Source organism: Chiloscyllium plagiosum, chromosome 1 (assembly GCF_004010195.1).
Source record: "Chiloscyllium plagiosum isolate BGI_BamShark_2017 chromosome 1, ASM401019v2, whole genome shotgun sequence".
Lineage (NCBI taxonomy): Eukaryota > Metazoa > Chordata > Chondrichthyes > Orectolobiformes > Hemiscylliidae > Chiloscyllium > Chiloscyllium plagiosum.
Window position 1 is genome coordinate 36,553,935 of NC_057710.1, and position 22,114 is coordinate 36,576,048.

The 22,114-nt window shown below is 40.7% G+C and overlaps 1 protein-coding gene across 1 annotated transcript in view; it reads left to right on the plus strand.

The window, feature by feature from the left end:
- Positions 1–22,114, plus strand: part of dcc (DCC netrin 1 receptor) — a 1,293,953-nt gene that overhangs the window by 1,263,831 nt on the left and 8,008 nt on the right. Inside the window, exons 25-28 of the mRNA XM_043720707.1 lie at positions 877–993; positions 5,215–5,364; positions 7,375–7,494; positions 7,693–7,791. Coding sequence (XP_043576642.1) covers positions 877–993; positions 5,215–5,364; positions 7,375–7,494; positions 7,693–7,791 — 486 coding nt within the window. The remainder of the gene's footprint in view (positions 1–876; positions 994–5,214; positions 5,365–7,374; positions 7,495–7,692; positions 7,792–22,114) is intronic.

A 22,114-nucleotide genomic window follows, 5' to 3' on the forward strand; every position in this document is an offset into this window, starting at 1 on the left:
CTACCAACCCTAACCCTCAGCCTCGTAGTTCAATTTCTGTTTACTTATAATGGATCCAACATCAGTACTCATCAGGTATAACTAGTTTCATCTGAACCATACTTGGCATGATTCCCTGAGTAGGCGAAAGTGAGGACTGCAGATGCTGGACTATCAGAGTCAAGATTAGAGTGCTGCTGGAAAAGCACAGCAGCTCAGGCAGCATCCGAGGAGCAAGAAAGTTGACGTTTTGGCAGGAGCCCTTAATCAGGAATCAGTGTTCCTGCCCAAAACGTCAATTTTCCTGCTCCTCGGATACTGCCTGAACTGCTGTGCTTTTCCAGCAGCACTCTAATCTTGACTCTGATAGTCCAGCATCTGCATTTCTCACTTTCACCTACGATTCCCTGAGTATCTCTGGGCAGCTTCCTCCAATCCAGAGTCACATTCAAACCCATTCTGGATGTAAGGGAAGAAAGGCAGAAAAAGCATGTTCAGCCCATGAGAAAGATTGGTTATCCAGAACGAAGAAGAGGAAGACCGATGTATTTTGCTCCTTCAAATTCAGTTTTACATCTATAATGACAGCACACTTTCTGGACTCTGGTACTTATTAGTGTTATGTTGAAGTAATGATGGTCATATGCATTAGAAATTGTTCTACACTTTGGCAGTGCAAAGGAGAGATCCTAGGATTTAACGTAAGAGAATGAATACAAGAGCAGCATTTTCTATTTAGTGGGGTAGGTTCCACTTTCAGTGTAAACATTGGAATTTCTAGCATGCAAAGTTAACACAGAAATTAGTTGTTATTGTTATATGAGTGTAGCATTTTGAATCTTAGAGATAATTCAGTACAAACTCAATGGTAGCAGCATTTGATTATCTTGTTCAAAGGTCATGATCCTGATGAAGTTGAAAGCAGCATGTCCACACTAGAACGTTCTCTAGGAGCACGAAGGGGAACACGACCAAAACTGATGATTCCCATGGACTCACAGCCCACTAATCCAAGTGAGTAACTTTGGTATTTTGCAATTTCACCTATTTGAGACTCAAATAATGTAAAATGATGCAGAATCGCATAAAATAGACAGACAGAACCCATGGGCTAACTCTCCTGGCGCTGACATTTTGCCTACTTTATTAAATGTTTTATATTACTGGGGGGCGGGGTGGGGGGGAGGGAGCAGTGCCTTCCTCTGGGAATTGGGAGATAAAGGAACTGGAAGCTAATTTTTTTTTGCTTTTAAAAAAAGGATGAGACACTGCATTTGTCCAAATGTCGGTGACTGCCTTACTTTACAGCTGAAGAATCAAGCATTCTCTCAGCTGAACTTTGCATAATGGTCGATAAATGAAATCCCTGAGGTTGAAAGAAATTTAAATTTGAAAATACAGATGAGCATTTTGTCCCAGGCTCTTGTTATTTTCTGAATCATCACAACATGATCAAACAACCAAAGCAAATCAAACGATGAAGTGATCATGACCTTTACAGCTTAACAGCAGGAAATGTTCGAAAAGGCCGTCATCACCTTTTTCTGAAATTTAAATCAGATGATATTCTGTAGCAATTGCTTTTACTCCACTGATACACCTTCACTCAAGTAATGTTGCATTCAAACACAAGAACATTTGGAAAGTGGATGATAAATGGATGATTAAGCTGAGTGGTATAGGGAACAAGACTGTCTCATGAATTAATCACTATTCTTCACAGAACTCATCTCAAGATGCATATTTGGGGTAGACTGGAGGAAACTTTATTTTATACCTAGCTCAGAATTATATATTCCAGGAGTGCTTGGTGCTCATACGAATAGAAGTGTAACAACATGAGAGATATATAAGATTAACAAATACTGTTGAATCCATCTGGAAGTTTACAGCTCACAGCAAAGGTAAATCCAAGTGAGGAAGAGAGGGATAAATCAAAATGGTTAACCTGGACATTTAAGGATAACATGAAAATTGAAAAAAAAATTCCAATCTGCCAAAGATTAGTGATAAACCAGAACACTGGGAAAGATTTAAAAACTTAAAAAAAAAGACCAAAACAGAAGAGGAAGAACAAAGAACTAAGAAGATGTACAACACAGGAACATTGGTCTGTGCCAACACATGATGGCTCTCTAAACTCAAAATCTGCTCACTTCGACACAGTCCCTATCCCTCTATTCCCATCCCTATCATATCTCTGTCAGGATGCCTCTTAAACACTGCTATTGTATCTGTTTCCAACACCTACTCTGGCAGCGCATTCCAGGCAACTCTGCATAAAAAAACTTGCCTCTCAGATCGCCTTTAAAATTTTGCCCTTTCACATTCAAACGTATGCCCCCTAATAATTGACTCAGAAATTCCATTCTATCCATGCCTTTTATAATTTTGGAAAGAAGATAACATTTGAGGGTAGATTTGTAAGTTATATCAAGTTGGACCATGAAAGCTTCTTTAAGCATATAAAAAATGAAGATAGAAGCCAACGTGAATATAGACCCTTAAAGACCAAGGTTGGGATAAAAATAATGGGGAATCAAGAAGTGGCAAAGGAATTGAATAAATAGTTTGCATCAGTCTTCATTGTGAAATACATGAATAGCATTTCAATGTTGCAAAGGCAAAGGGAGGAAAGGAAAAGAATACAATAACTACCACTAGAGAAAAAAATGCTAGGGAAACGATCAGGGCTTAAAGACCAATAAGTCTCTAGGACCTGATGGGTTGCATCCTGGGATATTAACGGATATACCAACAGATTGCACTGTTAGTAATCCATCAGGAATCCTTAGATTCTGAAAACTACTGGAGGATTGCTGATATTATGCCTTTATTTGAAAAGGGAAGAAAACAAAAAAATGGTAATCATTGCTTAATTAGCTTCATACCTTTTTTTTGGAAAACGTTAGAGTCAGTTGTGAAAGAAATAACAACCGAGTCCCAGTCAGCTTAGTAGCTGGTGGATTCTGGATTTTAGAGATCACCATTTGAGGCCTGAATGGTGTGGGATCCAACAGCAAGAAGATAAATGTTTTTGATTTGGATCTCGCAGGGTTGGAGATGGAAGGAGAAGCGATCAGGGCATCAAAGGCAAAGGCAAGTGTGAGGCTTTCAATAGCCATACTCTTGCCACACTATCCGTGCACCTGATTGGCCCCAGATTGGGGCAAGTATTGAATCCACATCCTCGCAGTCAGGTCGCCCTGGTTTCTACTTGAGAAACTAGCCAGTTTTTCTGCTTGCCTGGAATATAGCTAGTCAGGGTGGTGGCGAGTTGAGACCGTTAACTGACTATTAATTAGCTACTTAAAGGCCTTAAAGGCCTGGATTGGGAATAAGAACAAAGAACAAAGAAAATTTACAGTCAAGAACAGGCCCTTTGGCCCTCCAAGCCTGAGTCTATCCAAATCTACTGTCTAAACCTGTCACCCAATTCTTAAGAATCTGTATCCCTCTGCTCCCCACCTACTCATGCATTTATCCAGACGCATCTTAAATGAATCTACCATGCCTGCCTCTACCATCTCTGCTGGCAACGCATTCCAGACGCCCACCACCCTCTGTGTGAAGTACTTGCCGTGTGTATCCCCCTTAAACTTTCCACCTCTCACTCCTCGTTATTGAATCCTTAACCCTGGGAAAAAGCTTATCTCTATCCAGCCTGTCTATATCCTTCATGATTTTGTAAACCTCAATCAGATTCGCCCTCAATCTCCTTTTTTCTAATGAAAACAAACCTAACCTACTCAATCTCTCTTAATAATGAGCACCTTCCATACCAGGCAACATCCTCGTAAACCTTCTCTGCACCCTCTCTAAAGCGTCCACATCCTTTTGGTAATGTGGCGACCAGAACTGTACACAGTATTCGAAATGTGGCCGAACCAATGTCTTGTACAATTTTAACATGACTTGCCAGCTCTTATACTCAATACCCCATCCAAAAAAGGCAAGCATACTCTATGCCTTCTTGACCACTCTATCCACCTGTGCAGCAACCTTCAGGGTACAATGGACCTGCATTCCCAGATCTCTCTGCCCATCAACTTTTCCCAAGGTTCTTCCGTTCACTGTACAATTCGCTCTAGAATTAGACTTGCCTAAATGCATCACCTCACATTTGTCTGGATTGAAATCCATCTGCCACTTTTCCGCCCAACTCTCCAGTCTATCTACAGCCTCCTGTAATCTTTGACAGTCCCTTATGCTTTCTGCTACTCCACCAATCTTCGTGTCATCTGCAAACTTGCTGATCATACCAACATTGCCCTCTTCCAGATCATTTATGTATATCACAGACCTTCTTGCCTGGTGCTTAACTACTGAGGGAACAATAAAGGTTCTCTCTCCATTACCAACTTGTGAAATCATATCAAATTGCCTGAGAAACTCAGCAGGTCTGGGACTATCTGTGGACAACAGTAGTTCTGAAGAAGGGTCACTAGATCCAAAACTCTGCTTTCTCTCCACAGATGATGCCAGACCTGCTGGGTTTATCTCACAATTTATGTTCTTTTGTTTCAGATTTTCAGCATCCATAGTTCTTTGTTGTTTCATTTGTCTTCCTTGCTAACTCCAGGGAAGGGAAAATTGTATCTTTTATATCTGTGATAAAGTAAATGAGGTTGAGTGAAAGTTTGATTCATGACAACAATTCAGAAAACTGGCACAATTTTGGCAATTGCACCTGATTGTCAATTGTGCCCAGTGTAGAAAAGCTCCCATCATTGTTTTCAATGGGATTCTCAGTTATTGCACAACACTGTGTCCATCCACCCAGAACTGCCTTTCCTTCCTTGTTCTTGCTCAATATTATCTGGTGTTCAGTAAAATATGAACCCTGTTCCAATATACAGCAAATAAAATTACAAAAAGGTTTAACATTCCAAAAGTGTTAAGGCAGATGTGTTTCATGTGAGTGATGACAGCATCTCATGATTATAACGCTGCTGCCATCTAACCTTCAAAGTTTCTTAGGCAATTCATTTGTCAGGAGACATTCTCCCTTGAGGGTCCTTCAGCAAAAACTGAAGGTGTTACTTTTTCTAATCAGTCTTAATAGAAATGTAATTTAATTTTAAATCTCATCTAATTGTATAAATGTGGCATAATTAGAAAACTAAAGTCACATTCAGCAATATTTCAAGTACTTTTCTCAAGGAAACATTTTTCAGTTTGTGGACAGTTTGACTGAACAATGACATGAGTTTTAAATTCACTTCATGTTTGCAGCTGTAGTAAGTGCGATTCCTGTTCCAACACTGGAGAGTGCCCAATATCCTGGTATCCTGCCATCTCCGACATGTGGATATCCTCACCCACAGTTTCCATTGCGTACCATGCCATTCCCCACATTGACTGTCGATCGTGGATTTGGATCAGGTAAAGATGCATTATTGATTGAACCTTTCTTTGAAATTGTACTATTTGTTGCACCTTATAGTCTTTCTATTCCTTCAAGGAATGTTGGTATTGCTGGTAAGGTCACAATTGTTGTCTATCCCCAGTTACTGTTCAACAAAGTAGCTTGGTAGTCCATTGCAGAGAGACATTTAAGAGTCAACCACATTGCTGTGGGTCTGGAGTCACTTGAGGTCACTCTAGGTGAGGATAGCAGATTCACGTGCCTAAAGGAAAGGGCATTAATGAATTAGATAGGTTTTTATTTTCAAATTTTACTGATTGAATAGTAGCCAGCTGTAGAAGTGTGATTTGAACCAATACCCCCAGAGCATATTCCTGGGCCTCGAGGCTACAAGTCCAGTGATATTACAACTGCACCATACACAGTCCCTGTTCTAAAGGAATGAGATAAAAATGATTGTTATCATCCTGCATTTAGGAAAAAGTGAGGACTGCAGATGCTGGAGCTCAGAGTCAAGAGTGTAGTGTTAGAAAAGCACAACAGGTCAGGCAGCATCCGAGGAGTAGGAGAATTGACATTTCGGGCATAAGCCCTTCATTAGGAATCATTCCTGATGAAGGGCTTATGTCTGAAACATCGATTCTCCTGCTCCTCAGATGCTGCCTGATCTTCTGTGCTTTTTGAGTACTATATCATCCTTCAGTTGACAACAATGTCTTCACAATCAACTACCCATTCAATTTTTATATTGTCTGCAAATTTCCCAATAAGCCTCCCACATTTAGTTTGAAATCATTGATACTACAAATTGCGATGACAGCAACTGCCCTTTACATCAAAGCTGCATTCAGCTGTCATGGTTTGGAGATGTCGGTGTTGGACTGGGATGTACAAAGTTAAAAATCACACAACTTCAGGTTATAGTCCAACACGTTTAATTGGAAGCACTAGCTTTTGGAGTGCCGCTCCTTTATCAGGTGGTTGTGGAGTCCCATTTGCCAGTATTTGACCCATATCCCACGAAACCCTTCCTATTTATATACCATTCCAGCCTCCACCACTTTTTCTGGCAGCTCATTCCATACACGCACCACTCTCTGCATCAAAAAGTTACTGCTTAGGTCCCTTTTATATCTTTCCCCTCTCACCTTAAACCTATGCCATCTAGTTTGGACTCCACACTGGGGAGTTGTCTAGTTTTGAAGATTGTCTCCCAGTATTATAAAGTTCGCCCTCTTTTAGAACCTTTGCTCCCTTTCTATGCTTGTCTCTTTCCATAATGCTGCAAAATATTACGATCATTACCTCCAAAATGGTCACCCACTGGTCCTTCATCCAGCTGTCCAGCTTCATCCCTAACATTAGAGTTGCAATCTCTCTCATTTTACATGCTGGCTAAAAAGATTTCTTGAATGGATTTCACAAATTTTTTGCCCTGCATACCTTTCACACTGTTTGTATCCAAGTTGATATTTGGGTAGTTGAAGTCCCCAACAATACGATCCTACTGGTTTTGCACTGTGATTAACACTACTGAGCTATACTCCATTGTTTCCATCCCCTTCTCTATCCTACCTGAAAACTCTACATCCAGTAATGAGGCTAGCATCTTTGACCTTTAAGCAAAGTTAAGCCAGAACAAAGTCGGAGTGAATTGGTAATCTGACTGTGATTGCCACTTTTCGGAAAATCAGGCCCATGGTGCCACATGCCACTCATTTATTTGATCTCTTGGTAGTTCCAAAGGTATTGTAGCAATCCTTATTGTCCAGAGAGGTATATAAGATGGTGTTGTTAGTGAATCATTTTGAGATAGAGTTGGGAATATTCCAAAGGAATATTTATTTACTGTCGCTGTAAAGGAATGGGAGGGTATAATGGTAACATTAGATAACAAGCTGTTGGATGTGGTCCTCATAGAAGATAATTGCCAGCATCGATCTGTTGAGGTAAATGGCCCATTTCTGTGTTGTAGACTTGATATAATGGAATATAGCTCAATGTAATTGTTGTTCTCTTTCTCAAAGCCATAACAGAGGCTCAAACATCGCACCTTCAGCAGCCAGCCATGTTAAGCCAGACACAACCTGAGCATCCTTCAGGTGAGGAAGCTCCAAGCAGAACGATTCCTACAGCCTGCGTCCGACCCACTCATCCACTGCGCAGCTTTGCAACTTGATATAATGGAATATAGCTCAATGTAATTGTTGTTTTCTTTCTCAAAGCCATAACAGAGGCTCAAACATCGCACCTTCAGCAGCCAGCCATGTTAAGCCAGGCACAACCTGAGCATCCTTCAGGTGAGGAAGCTCCAAGCAGAACGATTCCTACAGCCTGCGTCCGACCCACTCATCCACTGCGCAGCTTTGCAAACCCTCTGTTACCTCCTCCTATGACCGCACTGGAGCCCAAAGTTCCTTACACACCTCTTCTCTCCCAACCAGGTAAGCAGCAATGAGCCGACCATCCTGATTACTTTGTGTGAATTATGAAGTGGTAATTTCCTTGACTGCCTTAAGAAAAGTGATTGGAACAATGCTCAAATACTCAAATGCAAAAAGCATTTGAGTTTGGGAGTGACTGAATGATCTACTAATCAACCATAGCAGCAATCTTGCAGAAATCTGCAATAGTTTAAGGATTCCATTGATAATTCAAGTATTAAAGAGCTGTGATTGTTCTCCGTTAAACTGAGGAATAGTCATTAACGATGTTTGGTCAATTACTCAGATTAACCCCCGTCCTTCCCCGCCTCCCCCACCCCCACCCCATGTTTGTTTAGTATTAGTTTTACAAATGGGTTTTAGCATCAAAAAGACAGAAAAAATGAAAATAAGAGCAATTCTGTTTAAATTTAGCACTCTGTTAAACCACTGTTAATTGGGTAGTAAAGCAAAAGCATATATAATGATGGTTGATTTGTGCAGTCTGATACTTTGTCTGTGAAAGTGTGTACAGTGATTGAATGCATTGAATGCCATGAGTGGGTTATGTTTAAATATGCTTTGTTCCCTGAGGATAATAAAAAAGAATAATTGAAATGCCAAAGCAAAATATGGTGGATGCTGAAAAATAAGATCAGAAAGTGGTGAAAATATGCAATAGATCGACCAACATTGATGGATGGAGAAAGAGAGTTAGTGTTTCAGATCTTGTTAATTTTCATTCAGATTACCTGAATGGTCACTGAACCAAAACATTAACTTGTCCTTTCACCACAGATGTAGTTGAACTGTTGAGTATTTCCTGAGCAGTTTCTGTTTTTATTTTGTTAGAAAGCGCAGTTCTCATGATCATCTCCATGACATTGAGAATATCTAGGCACAGATTGGAGAAAAGAAATTTCTGGTTGGGGTCACGTAATAGCAACCCAACATGGCAGGGTGGGCTTTTGAGCTTTTTTTACTGCTGAAGTTGAGATCTGCAGGAGGTGAAGGAGAAAATATGTAATCTGCTCACATTTGGGTCGGGGTACACCCTTTGCAGTGGAACTGGATAAGCACGGTGATCAATGCTGGATGAACTAGATCCAATTCCACAGGAAGACCAATGGCCTCACAACAGTGTTCAAGGTCAGAGAATGTATTGTTCAGTGCCACATCCTCCCACCTGCACCATAAACTCAACAGTGATCTGTGGACCAAACCCCCATCACTCACCTACAATCACCATCTATCAGAATCAGCAAACCTCACACTTTGTCTCACAACTTGCACACACAGCCAGCTACTCAGTTGTAACAACCAGATCATCCAAATGCATTTTCATTCTGCATTTATGTATTTTGCTGTCTCCTACAGGATAACTTGGCAGAGTAACTGAGTTGAAAATGTGTTGCTGGAAAAGCGCAGCAGGTCAGGCAGCATCCAAGGAGCACGAGAATCGATGTTTCGGGCATGAGCCCTTCTTCAGGAATCCTTCAGCCCTTCCTGCTGCTGTGCTTTTCCAGTAACACATTTTCAGTTCTGATCTCCAGCATCTGCAGTCCTCACTTTCTCCTAGAGTAACTGAGTTGAGAAGGAACTGCTTCACCCAATGGTTGTGAATCTGTGGAATTCCCTGCCCAGTGAAGCAATTGAGGCTACCTTGTTGAATGTTTTTAAGGCAAAGATTGATAGATGTTTGAACAGTAAAGGAATTAAGGGTAAATGGCGATAGGTCCATGAAAAGATCAGCCATGAATACCTACTCCTGCTCCTATTTCTTATATTCTTATGTAATCAGGAGTAGCAGAACTACATTGCATGAAGCAAGCAGTGCCAGAGACCCGGGTTAAATTCCCACCTCAGGCAACTGTCTGTGTGGAGTTTGCACATGTGTCTGCATGGGTTTCCTCCGGGTGCTCCGGTTTCCCCCCACAGTCCAAAAATGTGCAGGTTAGGTGAATTGGCCATGCTAAATTGCCCATAGTGTTAGGTGAAGGGGTAAATGTAGGGGAATGGGTCTGGGTGGGTTGCTCTACGAGGGTCAGTGTGGACTTGTTGTAAGTAATCTAATCTAATCTAAAAAAAGCAGTGGCATGTCTTTTTCCAATTGAGGAGACAGTGGTTGCCCTCACTGGAGGAGCCAATTGCAGAGGTCATGACTGGCAGTGGGCTGAAGCAATCAAAGATCACACCATCCTCATCCCAAATCCATTGTTTTCATGTTCTAACCACGCTGTCCTCCCAACAGCAATTCTGATCTACCAGCTGCTGAGGATTCTGTGAACATCAGCTTTTGCTTTTGCTTCACTTACCCCTCATGCATGACAGTTATTACCCTTGTTACTACCTCCTTTCAGACTAGCAAGAGCTGCTCCCTGCTTGGACACTGGTGGAAGAGCAGGACATGGAGAAAGAGGTTAAGAGTAATAACTATCACTCACATTCACGCGTGCAAGCATCAGCTCAGACACTGACATTTCGCACACTTTAGAGATTGTATTCAAAGTAGGATCTGCACAGGGTGAGTTGTCAAGTTTGTCTGACCTGCAGCAGGGGAGGGGGCAGAGAAAATTATATTATAGGCACCAGCTTGCCAGAGCCTCAGGTCGCACACAGGTTCTATCGCAGAAGACTCAGATGAACATTTTGACATGGTGGATTGCAGAAAAGGCTGATTTGTATGCAAGTTGGCAAGTTGGACAGTCTGCCAGAATGCCTACCCACATTGATCATCAAGCAAAGTTGAGCCAGCTTGGTGCTGGACTGGGTAAAGAGTTTGGAACACATAGTTTGCAACTTGGAAATGATAGCCAAATCCATTGCACCTCAGTGGATCCAACTGGGTTTATACCCGTCCAGATACCTGTCATTCAACAGAGAGCTGGGAATGCTGCTATACTCCAAAGGAGTGAATGTGGCTGCATAGAGAATGAATCTTCCATGCCTTCCTGTGGATGACGGTACTTGCGATCTCATCACCGTCATTCTCCCAGTGCGCCTACAGTTGCTACAGCTCAGAGAGCCACTGCCAAGGCTGAGATGTGACACATCTAAGTATTGGTGTGCAGTCAATCAGCAATGGCAAAGCTAGCAGTCACTGTAAAGCCAAATACATATTCTGCCTGCTTCCCTCAGGTGACAAAGAATGCTGAACCTGGGTAACCTCTTTGATGCAACAGCTATCTGGGACAAGTTAAAGAAATTGGCATATGGCTGCAGTCACCTTCACAATCACTCCAATGCTAACCATGAGCCAGTGAAGGTTCAATTCCCACTTCAGAGGTTTGAAAATGTTGAGAGTGCCAGATGGAAAGGCTACAAGAAGGTTCAGTTCAGGAGGAAAGAGTCTTACCAGTAGAGGTGCTCTTTACTTGCCTTAAGGTAGTCAAAGTAGGTGGAAAAAGTATTGTTCTTTTTCTTAGAGTTCAGTGAGAAAGGTCATTGTGTTAGCCTGTCTGTGTATCTCAGGAAGATACTGTATGTGGTGAATGCGCAGAAATTCATAGCAAGGACATGTCTCCTGAGTTTGTCAAAGTAAGAAATTTTAGAGTTAAGATTAGAGTCTGTCAAAGATACTGTTGCGACAAAGGTTGAATCTTTCTTTGCTGTTTTATATCAGACCTTTTCAAATTGTCAATATACCTTTATTTCTTTTCTTTTGTGTGACAATCTTTGATGTTCTTTTTCAAAAGTTCATTGGCAGCCTCCTGTGAATATTGGCAGCAGATGCATGGGAACACCACCTGTAAGTTCCCCGATAAGCCATACACCACCCTTACTTAGATACATATTACTGTTCTTTAATTTTTGATGGGGTCAAAGTCATGGAAGCTCCTTTCTAAGAGCATTGTGGGTGTACCTAGATCCCAAGTTCAAGAAGATATCCCACTATCACCTGCCACAGATCCACAGATATGTGAAGAACATTGCAGGGTTGACTAGGTAATATGTGCCTTTGTCACGTACAATACCTCGATAGATGCTGATTGCAGCTTAATTAATCAGTCTCTCTTTTAAACAAGTGATATATAGATCCAGGATAGCCAAAATGGATTATATATTTATTCAACACCTATGAAGTCAGTGCAAGTAATGATTCAGTGCATTTCATCTCAATGGGGACTAAGCTTCCATTTATCTCTCATTGACATTCAAGATTACTTGCAAGATTGACCAGGTTTCCACTTGCCAGGAATGTTATTAGTTGATGATGTAGTAAAAAATGCCTCATCCATCAAAGGTTTTCTAAGAATGTCCAAGTGGCCTATCATCATTTTAATAAACAGGGTTTTAAAAATTCAGTTATTCCAAATAGACAAATTATATATTCTTATGGACTAGCTCAGGAGCATGGAACTGGGATGGCTTGATTTTAATCTCCTGTTCATTGCCTTAGATAAGCAGGATGAGGTTAAATGAAAAATGCTAAAATTAGAGCTCCTTGCTCTGAGCTATCATGTTTCTGGTGGGTGTATTACAATGACGACAACTTTGGTCAACTCCAAAGCCAGTTGGTGGCGTAATTAAAGTTTTACCATTGATAAGCTTTTGAACACAATATAATTCTGAGATCTGGTGATGGAAGCAGATATAAACCATTGGCAATTATCACTAGTAATTAAAACCTTGATGAACTTGCTTCACACACATATAGACAGACAAACAAATAGGGAAAATACATTATTGGAGGTAAAAAAATCAAACTGGAAAGTCTTTGGTTTCATAGAAATCATAGAATCCCTGTGTGGAAGCAGGGCATTGGGCCCAACAAGTCCATACCAATGCTCCGAAGATTATCCTATCCAGACCAATTCCCTTACCCCTAACTAATTCGCCTAATTTACACATCTCTGAACACTATGGGCAATTTAGCAGGCCAATTCACCTAACCTGCACATCTTTGGATTGTGGGAGGAAACCAGAGCACCCAGGGGAACCCCAAAGACACGGGGAGAATGTGCAAACTCCACACATACAGTCACCCGAGGCTGGAATCGAACCCAGTTCCCTGGCACTGTGAGATGGTGTTAATCACTGAGCCACTGTGCCATCCTGATTCCACTGTTGAACTGTTCCTACTTCAGTTAGCCAGGACTTTGGTATTCAGTTGTCATTCTCTGGAACTTTCTGCTGGTTTGTAAAGAGTATGGATTGACTGATTTAGTTGGAAAATATCTCCGATTTGTTAAATCCAATGTTGCTTACAGCAACTGCTGCAGGAATGGTAACTAGTTTTCTCCAAGGTTAAACTGAGTTTATTTTACTGCAAAGAACAGGCAGTTTCTGTTGGGGAGAACAACAATGCACCTTCTGACTCTCTCTCTCTCTGTCTCTGTAACTTGTTTATAGTTCAAACCTGCTCAGTTTGTTGAGTACCAAGCAACTTAATCTTGGCTCCTGATTGTCTTCACATTGTAGAGTCCCATAGCCACACTAAAACAAAGATCACAATACATATCAAAATCTTTACTTTGAAGTTATGCAGCCATCCTGGTAAATCATTAAGTTTTTTTTAAGTCACTTTTCCTCATTTCAGTCCTCATTTTTTGAAAACATAAAAATAAAGACACCATTTTTGCATTCTGAACCCACCTTAACATTACTATTTATTAGTCCATTACTGTCTATTTCTCCCAAACATTTGTCCATCTTGTTACACATTTCTAATGCCACATGCTTGTTCATGTTCCCCTAAAATGCTAATTTAAACCATCTTTAAAAGCACAAGTAAACTGCCTAAATAACAATGGAATATTAGGCCCCGCTTTGTTGAGGTGCAGAGTCTCCAGCCACATATTCATCTGCTCTGTACTTTTATTTCTATGCTCACAAGTGCATCCACTGGAAATAAACCAGAGATTACTACCTTTGAAGTGGTTACGAGTGTCCTTCCTAGCTCCCTAAAATCTCTGCCTTGAAATTAATACAGAGATTCAGTGCACTATAAACACGACTAGAAATAATTTTAAAGAATGTAGGTGAGCAGAGAGACACTGCTACCCATGTACACACCACCCTAAAGATCGCTAGGGAAGTAGCAAAGATAGTTAAAAGAAAGCGAGGGATTAAACCATAGCAATTATGCTGAAATGTTTTAAAAAATTTTATTTGGATCTCAGCTGGAGTATTGTGGACAGATATGGGTTCTACAATTTAGGAAAGATGTAAAAACATTGGAAAGATTGGAGAGAAGGTTTGCTGGTACGTTACTAGAGATGAAGAAGTTGTGTTTTGAGAAAGGTTAATAGTGAGCTACATTGCTGTGGGTCTGGAGTTACAGGTAAGAAAGACCTGAAGGATATTAGTGCATCAGATGTGTTTTCATGACAATCAATTAAAGGTCACAATTAATGAGGGTAGCTTTCATTTTCCGATTTAAGAACTGAATTTAAATTCCACCCATTTCCAGAGTGGGATTTGAATCCATGTTCGAAACCTTACAACATGGCATTGAGGAATGTCAGATCAGCCATGATCTTAGGAAAAGACATAGCAGGCTTAAGGAGCCAAAAAAGGTCCACTCCTGTTTCTATTTCTTATGGTCTTATGGCTTAACATTAACCTATGTTTCTAGATTTCTAGTCCAGTGACATTATCATTACACTATACTGGAATCTTGCCAGGGATCTGGGATTTGGGTTATGAGTTGAGGGTGGAAATGTTAGACTGTTCTCCTTTGAAATTATGTAATCAAATAAAGATTGTGGTAGGTTTTCATTGAGTAAATAGCTGGAAAAAAAATTCTCTGTTGAGTGGGTCAATAAGGTCATGCATTCAAAATCATTGGATAAAGACTGAGAAGTCGGTGAGGAAAACTATTTCACTCAGAGTGTTGTGCAAGTTCATGTAGAACACTGTGTATGAGAAAGTGATGGACACTGATTCCAGTTGTAATTGAAAAAAACAAAACATCATGCCATTGCAAGGTGTGAACAAATTGAAAGTGAAGACATTTTTCACACATTTACTGCATCACTGTGTTTTCATTGGAATTTTTTTGTCATTTGTCAGCAAATCAGGCTACACAGCAGCATCCTCAGTTATCTCAAGGCTCCACCTCAATCAAGTTTGTGGTTGGATCCCTCTGTGAGTCAATTCTACCTGATTTTACTTTATGTTCACCCAAACTACTTTTACCCAATTACACATTACCAAATACTGTTCTTATATAATCACCACCAGTGAGTGCAGTACCAAGAACAACAAACATGTAATTCTTAGCTGTGTGAGACCCCCAGTGAATAGATCTATAAGTCACAGACAGGAGAGCGGATGGCCCATTCAGCAACAGCTTTGGGAAGTCTGCCTAGTTTTAACAGGAGTAAATCCCGGCTTAAATGGCTGACAGGTCACTCAGAGGCACGATTAAAGTGGTGCTGGAAAAACACAGCAGGTCAGGCAGCATCCAAGGAGCAGGAAAATTGACATTTCGGGCAAAATCCCTTCATCATTCCTGCTGTGCTTTTCCAGCACCACTCTAATCTTGTCTCTGATCTGCAGCATCTGCAGTCCTCACTTTCGCCTAGGTCACTCAGAGGCTACCTGCCAGCCTAATAATGGGCACTGAGCATTGAGCATGGGGTACAAGATTGGCTCTGGTGCAGTAGTAGATTGGAAAAGGATAGACTTCAGCCAGTGGATTGTTATATTCCCCTTATGGAGCCTGAAGGAACATTTGGGTACCACAAATGAAAGTATTCAAATTACTTGAAAAAGCGTCTTTGTTTTTCAAACCTGGTTAATGCAGTCAGTGTACTGCCTGTCCCTCATTGCTCTTGAGAGTGTGTTGGTGAGCTACATCTTGAACTGCCACAATCAATATGGTGTGAAACATGGGGGAGGGTGGGGTGGGATACATCACACCCAATAACCTGGTGAGCTCAAGTGCTCAGGTTAGAGGAGGAGTAGGAGGTCTATGCCAGGAGTAAACTTTGGAGCCATGATTTCTCTCTCTGCCTCTGATGAATGTGGACCCACAATGCTATTAGAGAGGGAATCCTTGGATTTTATTTCAGTGACATGGAACAAATTGATTGTGTGGGACTTGGAGGGGAATCTGATAGTGGTGATTATCTCATTTTTGGTCCAATGAACATTCAGCTTTCTTGGGTCAGTAAAATTAGTTAAACCAAGTTCCATAAGGTGATGGAAGGTGTCACCAACAGTGCAATCAAGCAGCACCTGCTCAGCAATCATCTGCTCAGTGACATCCAGTTTGTGTCCCACCTGGGCCAGTTACCATCACTGAATCCCCCATTATTAACATCTTGTAGATTATCATTGACCAGAAACTCAATTGGACTCACCACATAAACACAGTGGCTACCAGAGGCTACTATGGCGAGTAATTCACCTCCTGACTCCCCAAAGCCTATCCACCATCTACAAAGCACAAGTCAGGAATGTGATGGAATACTCCCCACTTGCATAGATGAGTACAGCTCCAACAATACTCAAGAAACTTGACACCATCCAGGACAAAGCAGCTCGCTTGATTGGCACTACATCCACAAACATCCACTCCCTCCGTCACTGATGCTCAATAGCAGCAATGTGTTCTTTCTACAAGATGCAGTGCAGAAATTCATCAAGGATTCTCAGACAGCACCTTCCAAAACCACGGCCACTTCCATCTAGAAGGGCAGCAGATACAAGAGAACACCAACACTAGCAAGTTCCCCTCCAAGCCCCTCAGCACCCTGACTTGGAATCATATCATCAATACTTCAGTGTCCCAGAGTCAAAATCCTGGAATTCCTTCCCTACAGTTAATGCGAGTCAACCTATAGGACAGGGACTGCAGCGGTTCAAGAAGGCAGCTCGCCAACACCTTCTCAAGGGCAATGAGTGAAGAGAAATAAATTCTGGCTTAGCCAATGATACCCCTATCCATGAATGAATGAATGAAAAAAAAACTCACCTACACAATTTCAAGTTTATTGGTCAAGCATTAAAATTGTATTATTGTGGTAACTAAACAATCTGCTTGGAATGAATGCTTCACATTGTCTTAGCCCATTTAATTAGTCTATTTTCTCGACAACTAATACATAGATTACAAGATAACAGGAAGGGGATAAAATCTGCTGAAATTAAGTGCATCTAATCAGCACAGGTAATGATTTGGTGAGCTTTGATTATGTAGTCATTTATCTTACTCTGGCAGTTTGGTATAGTTGAGAAAGCAATTCCTTATATAGAAGGGATATCTTTATGCTGCATCTGTTGTATTAACCTGTGCTGTTTTTTTCAGATATTAAATTGTATTTCAGTAAATCTTGCACCTAACGGAAACGTTTTCACTCTTGCTTCGATCAATAAGCATGACAGAATTCAAAAGCACTTCAACTAGTGTTGAGGAATTGAGTTTTATTTTCCCACCTCACAAACTACAAAATGATCCAAATAGTCTCAACTGTGGCTCAAATGCACAAGAAGTCAATTCATTCATGTTCAACTTTATTGTCAGAAAGTTCTTTATCCTTGATAATCTAAATCTTTCATTACATTCCCCCATCACAACCCCCCAACTTATCAGAATGTCTGGAGCAGTTTCACAAATCGCATACACAGGCAAACTCCTAATAATTCAGATTCTGTTGACTTACTATCTTTTCTGATCTTTTGCAACATCAATGAAATCGGAGGCTATACCATGTTGCATCTGAGCTGCTTATCAGAGCTCAGCCTTGAGAATTTTTATGAGGAATCCAAGCATCGAGGTCACTTCTCAGAATAACCTGTTAAGGGCTAAATTGTGTAGATTCTCCTGGCCTCAGCATCTATATAGCCTAGATGCACTTCTGATTTAAATTTATCAAGTATACTTTGTAGCATAAATTTTGCTGAGCTTTATCTAAACATTAATGGGGTACAAATGTTACTGGCTAGTTCTTCTTGAGAAGGTGACAGTGAGGCTGCTTAGACTGTGGGACGAAACAGGAACTCCCGGAGGATACTCACACAGGCATGGGGAGAATGTACAAAGTCCACACAGACACTCACCCGAGAGTGGGATCAAACCCGGTCTCTGGCACTGAGAGGCAGCAGTGCTAACCACTGAGCCACTGTGCCGCCGTAAGCTATCCAGAAAGAATATTTTAAAGCACCTGACAGTCAATGAACGACTTTTGAAGTGTGACCACTATTGGGTGTATAATTTGTAAAGTTGTGTCACTAGCTTGGTTGAACCATGTAATTGAGATGTAATTGGATCATACCTTCTATGTTACCTTGGATAAAAAATGCCATTGTTCCCAGAGAACAATGGCATGGTTTTTATTTTAATATGAATAGCCATAATCGTATCATTTGGTAGAGGAGGATTGAGGATATGAATAGTCTATTCCTGCTCTCCATTCTTATGTTCTCAATGTTTTCCTTCATGGAATGTGGGTATTGCTGACTCAGCCAGTACTTATTACCCATCCCTAATTAGCCTTGAGAAGATGGTAGTGAATCACCTTCTTAATCCCCTGCAGTCCATGTAGTGTAGGAACACCTGGAGGGCAGATAAGGAGGGAGTTCCAGGACTTTGATCCAGCGACATTGAAAGAACTGTGATATATTTCCAAGTCAGGATGGGAGGGACCTGGAGAGAAACTCTGGATAGTGAAGGAGTTTAACTATGTCCGATTGTGGTTTGACACATCTGTGTGAAAGCTCTCCCAATTTTGCCTCAAAGACCCACCCAAAGAGGACTTTGCCGGATTGGCAGGGCTAGCTGTGTTATCATTTCTAGTGCAAGGGTTGATGCTGAGTGATCCATCTGGTTTCATTCTTCTTTGTTATTTTCTGTAACAGTTTGATACAACTGAGAGGCTCGCTAGGATATTTTCGAAGGCAGTTAAGAGTCAATCTAACTGAATGCAGTATTGCTCTAGAGTCTGTATACAAATATCCCCCAAGAGAGCAATTGTATAGCTAATTTCTGATGAAGGGTGTCCTGAACATTCACTAACTTTCTTTTCAGATGTGAATTGATTTGATGCGTATTTCCAGCATTAACCATCACATGCACAAATTTAAAACACAGCTTTATAGATTTTTTTTGGCTAAGGGATATCGAGGGAGTTTGAATGAACAGTGATGAATGAAGTTGAGGTACAGATTACCAAGGATTTAATCAAGCAGGCTTGAGAGACTTTATGGCTTGCTTTTATTAATATATCCCTAACCACAATCCCTTGTCTCCCTTGGTTTATGCATTCCATGCTCTCCTCCTGCTCCCTGCTAAATTAATGCAACAGTGAAAAGCCAACCATGTATGTCAAGATGTATAAGCAACGCAGCAGTAAATGTGTTGATGTATTAAATGCCAGCTTGCCTGTTGTCAGGCAAAATAACAATTTCAAAAGGAAAGAAATTTATCCTCAAGGAAAGTTAATTTGTAAGATTTTAATTGAAAGTGGCAAAAACCATTCTTCATTTTATTTCCTGGTTTTTGCCCCAGACAGACCAGAATTACAATCCGACTCACTTGCTGAGGAAGAGTCGATGAAGTTGTTTCTTGAGTACACTGCCAGGCATTTCAGAAAGCCAAATGGAATTGAAAGTGCAGTAAATTATTTTGAAAATGACAAGAACTAACTAGATTGGCAGGTTAGGGACTTAAATCTTGACATTTAGATGACAAAGCAAACTCTGGCATATGATAAAATGCTGTCACCTCAGCTGAAACCTTTCACCCTAGAAGGTTAAAAACTGGATCCACTGTGATGAGTAAGTATGGGGGTTTGAAAGGATGGATTCTACTCCATAGATTGAGATTGACTTAAAATGATTTCTGATGATTTTCTTCACTCTTGTTTCTGGAACCTGTGTCCACTGTTACTTGCACAGGGATTATTATAGAATAAATCATAGAATCCCTACAGTGTGCCAACAGGCCATTTGACCCAACAAGTCTACACTGACCCTCTGAAGACAAAGCTTTTCACCACCATTACCATTGGTAGACCACAGGCAAGAGGGGAAAGATTTCAAAAGGATCTCTAAGAGGCAACTTCTTCACGCAGAGGATGGTGCATGTATGGAATGAGCTTGCCCCACATGCGGAGTCAGGAGGAAACAGACACTCTACCTACTGCCCTCTTTCCTGACCTGATTCTCTGGCCACATTGTCTGTTCCGGAGTTAGGGAGAGTAAATTCCACTCATAGTTAGGGGAAATCAGAAACCGTGGGGCAAAGGTATATCCACCACACTCTGTCACAGTGTATAAGAAGCTTCAAAAGGTGCTGCAAAGTGCAGTGGCAGTGTCCCAGCCTCTGGACCAGTCAGCCCAATTTCAAATCCTACCTGATCCAGAGGTTTGTTAGAACATTCCTGAGCAGGTTGATTAGAAAATATTTATAAGAGTGCTCCTTGTGGTGTTTCCTGTTAAAGAGGAAACTTATTCAGATCCCACGATCAATTGATAATTGGGCTGGTCACACAGAATAGGAGGGCTCAGAATTGCTGGCTGATCCTATGAGACAGGAGGAGAGCTGAAACATCTTCACATGGAAGGCTGTAAATCCTTCTACTCCGGAAGGCTGTGAGTGCTCACTATAGAGGACAATTCAAGACCATGATCAATAGACTTTTCTTTGACATAAAGGGAATCAAGTGACACAGAGTTAGGTTGGAATAGTGGAACTGAGTTAAAAGATCAGCCATGATCATGATCAAGATGTTGGCAGAAAATTTTATGTTCTGATGTCAATTCTACAAAACAAATGTACAGTTATTTTGTAAGCAGGAAGAGATATCCTGTATTTTCTGTGTTCAGGATCTATATAAAGGGTAATTTGGCATATGGAAAGGCAACAGGTTTTCTGCTGCTTGTAGGCTTGCATTTTAACCCACATCATCTGTTTGTACCCACCTGTGTTAAATTATGCAGTCATGAATCACGTTTCCAACAAAAGCTTTCAGCAAAATAAAATTAAATCACACAATTTCTGCTGATATTTTAAATGTTAATATTAGTCAGTCAAAGGCTGTCTCTGTCATTTTACACCAAATTAAATCAAAAGGCTTTGAATACCAAAATAACTTATTTGTCACTTCTCAGTCACACACAATATTTTTCAGTAAAATTTAAGGAAATTCATTTCCACAGTTTGAATGAGCATCAAGGCTTGCCTTGTGATTTTCTCAAATATTTGTGTTTGATTATATATAAGGTGTAATATATGTAGTCAACAGTTGTATAATAGACATTAAAAATTGCATTCATATTTATTAAAGAGTAAAGTCTATGTAGGAATTCAATTTTTTTTTCAGTTGCCTGTCCTGATGCATTTTCTAATGGCACTATTGCCAGAGGCACCCTATTCCTATGACAATATATAACAAAATCAAAAAGACATTAGTGCCTTCAGTGACATGAAGATTCATTTCACGAAATATTTTGCACCCCCCCCTCTCCCATAATGTCAATGTGGTGAAAATCTGGACAATCCTGTCAAATAAAGCAGCATAATTTGAAGAAATCAGTTGTAAGTCAGGAAATGTTTGTCAAATAATTATGGGAACTTTCTACAATCCTGCCATGCATAAAGATTTTTGGGGGGGATTCTGCTACCCCCATTTAAAGTTGAACTGACCATGAGAGACAATTCATGGGATGGAGTCAGGTTCATCGTGCTGAATGGAGTATTCTTTCCTTTGACTACGTTATGTCCTGGTCCTCCTCAGACAGAAATAATCACACTTTAGATTCAAAATGCTAGAGCTGCATCATATTGTAATTCTTACTGTTCTCCATGTGGCTGATGGATTGTTGACTTGGACAGATCTTTTTGAGTCAGAAATGATGTGGGGTCTTGGCCACTGGCTACAGAGCTGGCAAGACCTCCACAATGTCAGGGGCTCCACTCAGCTGATAAAGTTGAGCCTGTTTATTCTGTCGCTCTCTCCCCAGATGCTGCCAGATGTGCTGAGTGTTTTCAGCATTCAGATTTCCAGCACCCGCAGTAATTCGTTTTAGGGCAGTGATGTCAATGTTGATTTGTTAATAATGGAGATGCAATCATGTGATCTGACCAAATGACTTCCATGAAGTAAACCACGGTGACATCAGTAAAGGGCTCAGATAAAAGACAATTCACTTCTTCATTTAGCTATCATAACACTCGTCTGACCTTTTCTAAATGCCTGCTAATTTGCACATCGAAGTCATTGACAGTGCCTGGAAGAAAACCTTTACCTCTTTCTGTTTCAGAGCAAATTAAATGCTTCATTGCAACTTTGGAATTATCTTTCTTGAAATGTAACATTTTCCTGTGACATTATAAGTGTACTCTGTGCATTCAGTGGATTTTTTTTTGATATGCAAGATTTAATCTATTTATTCT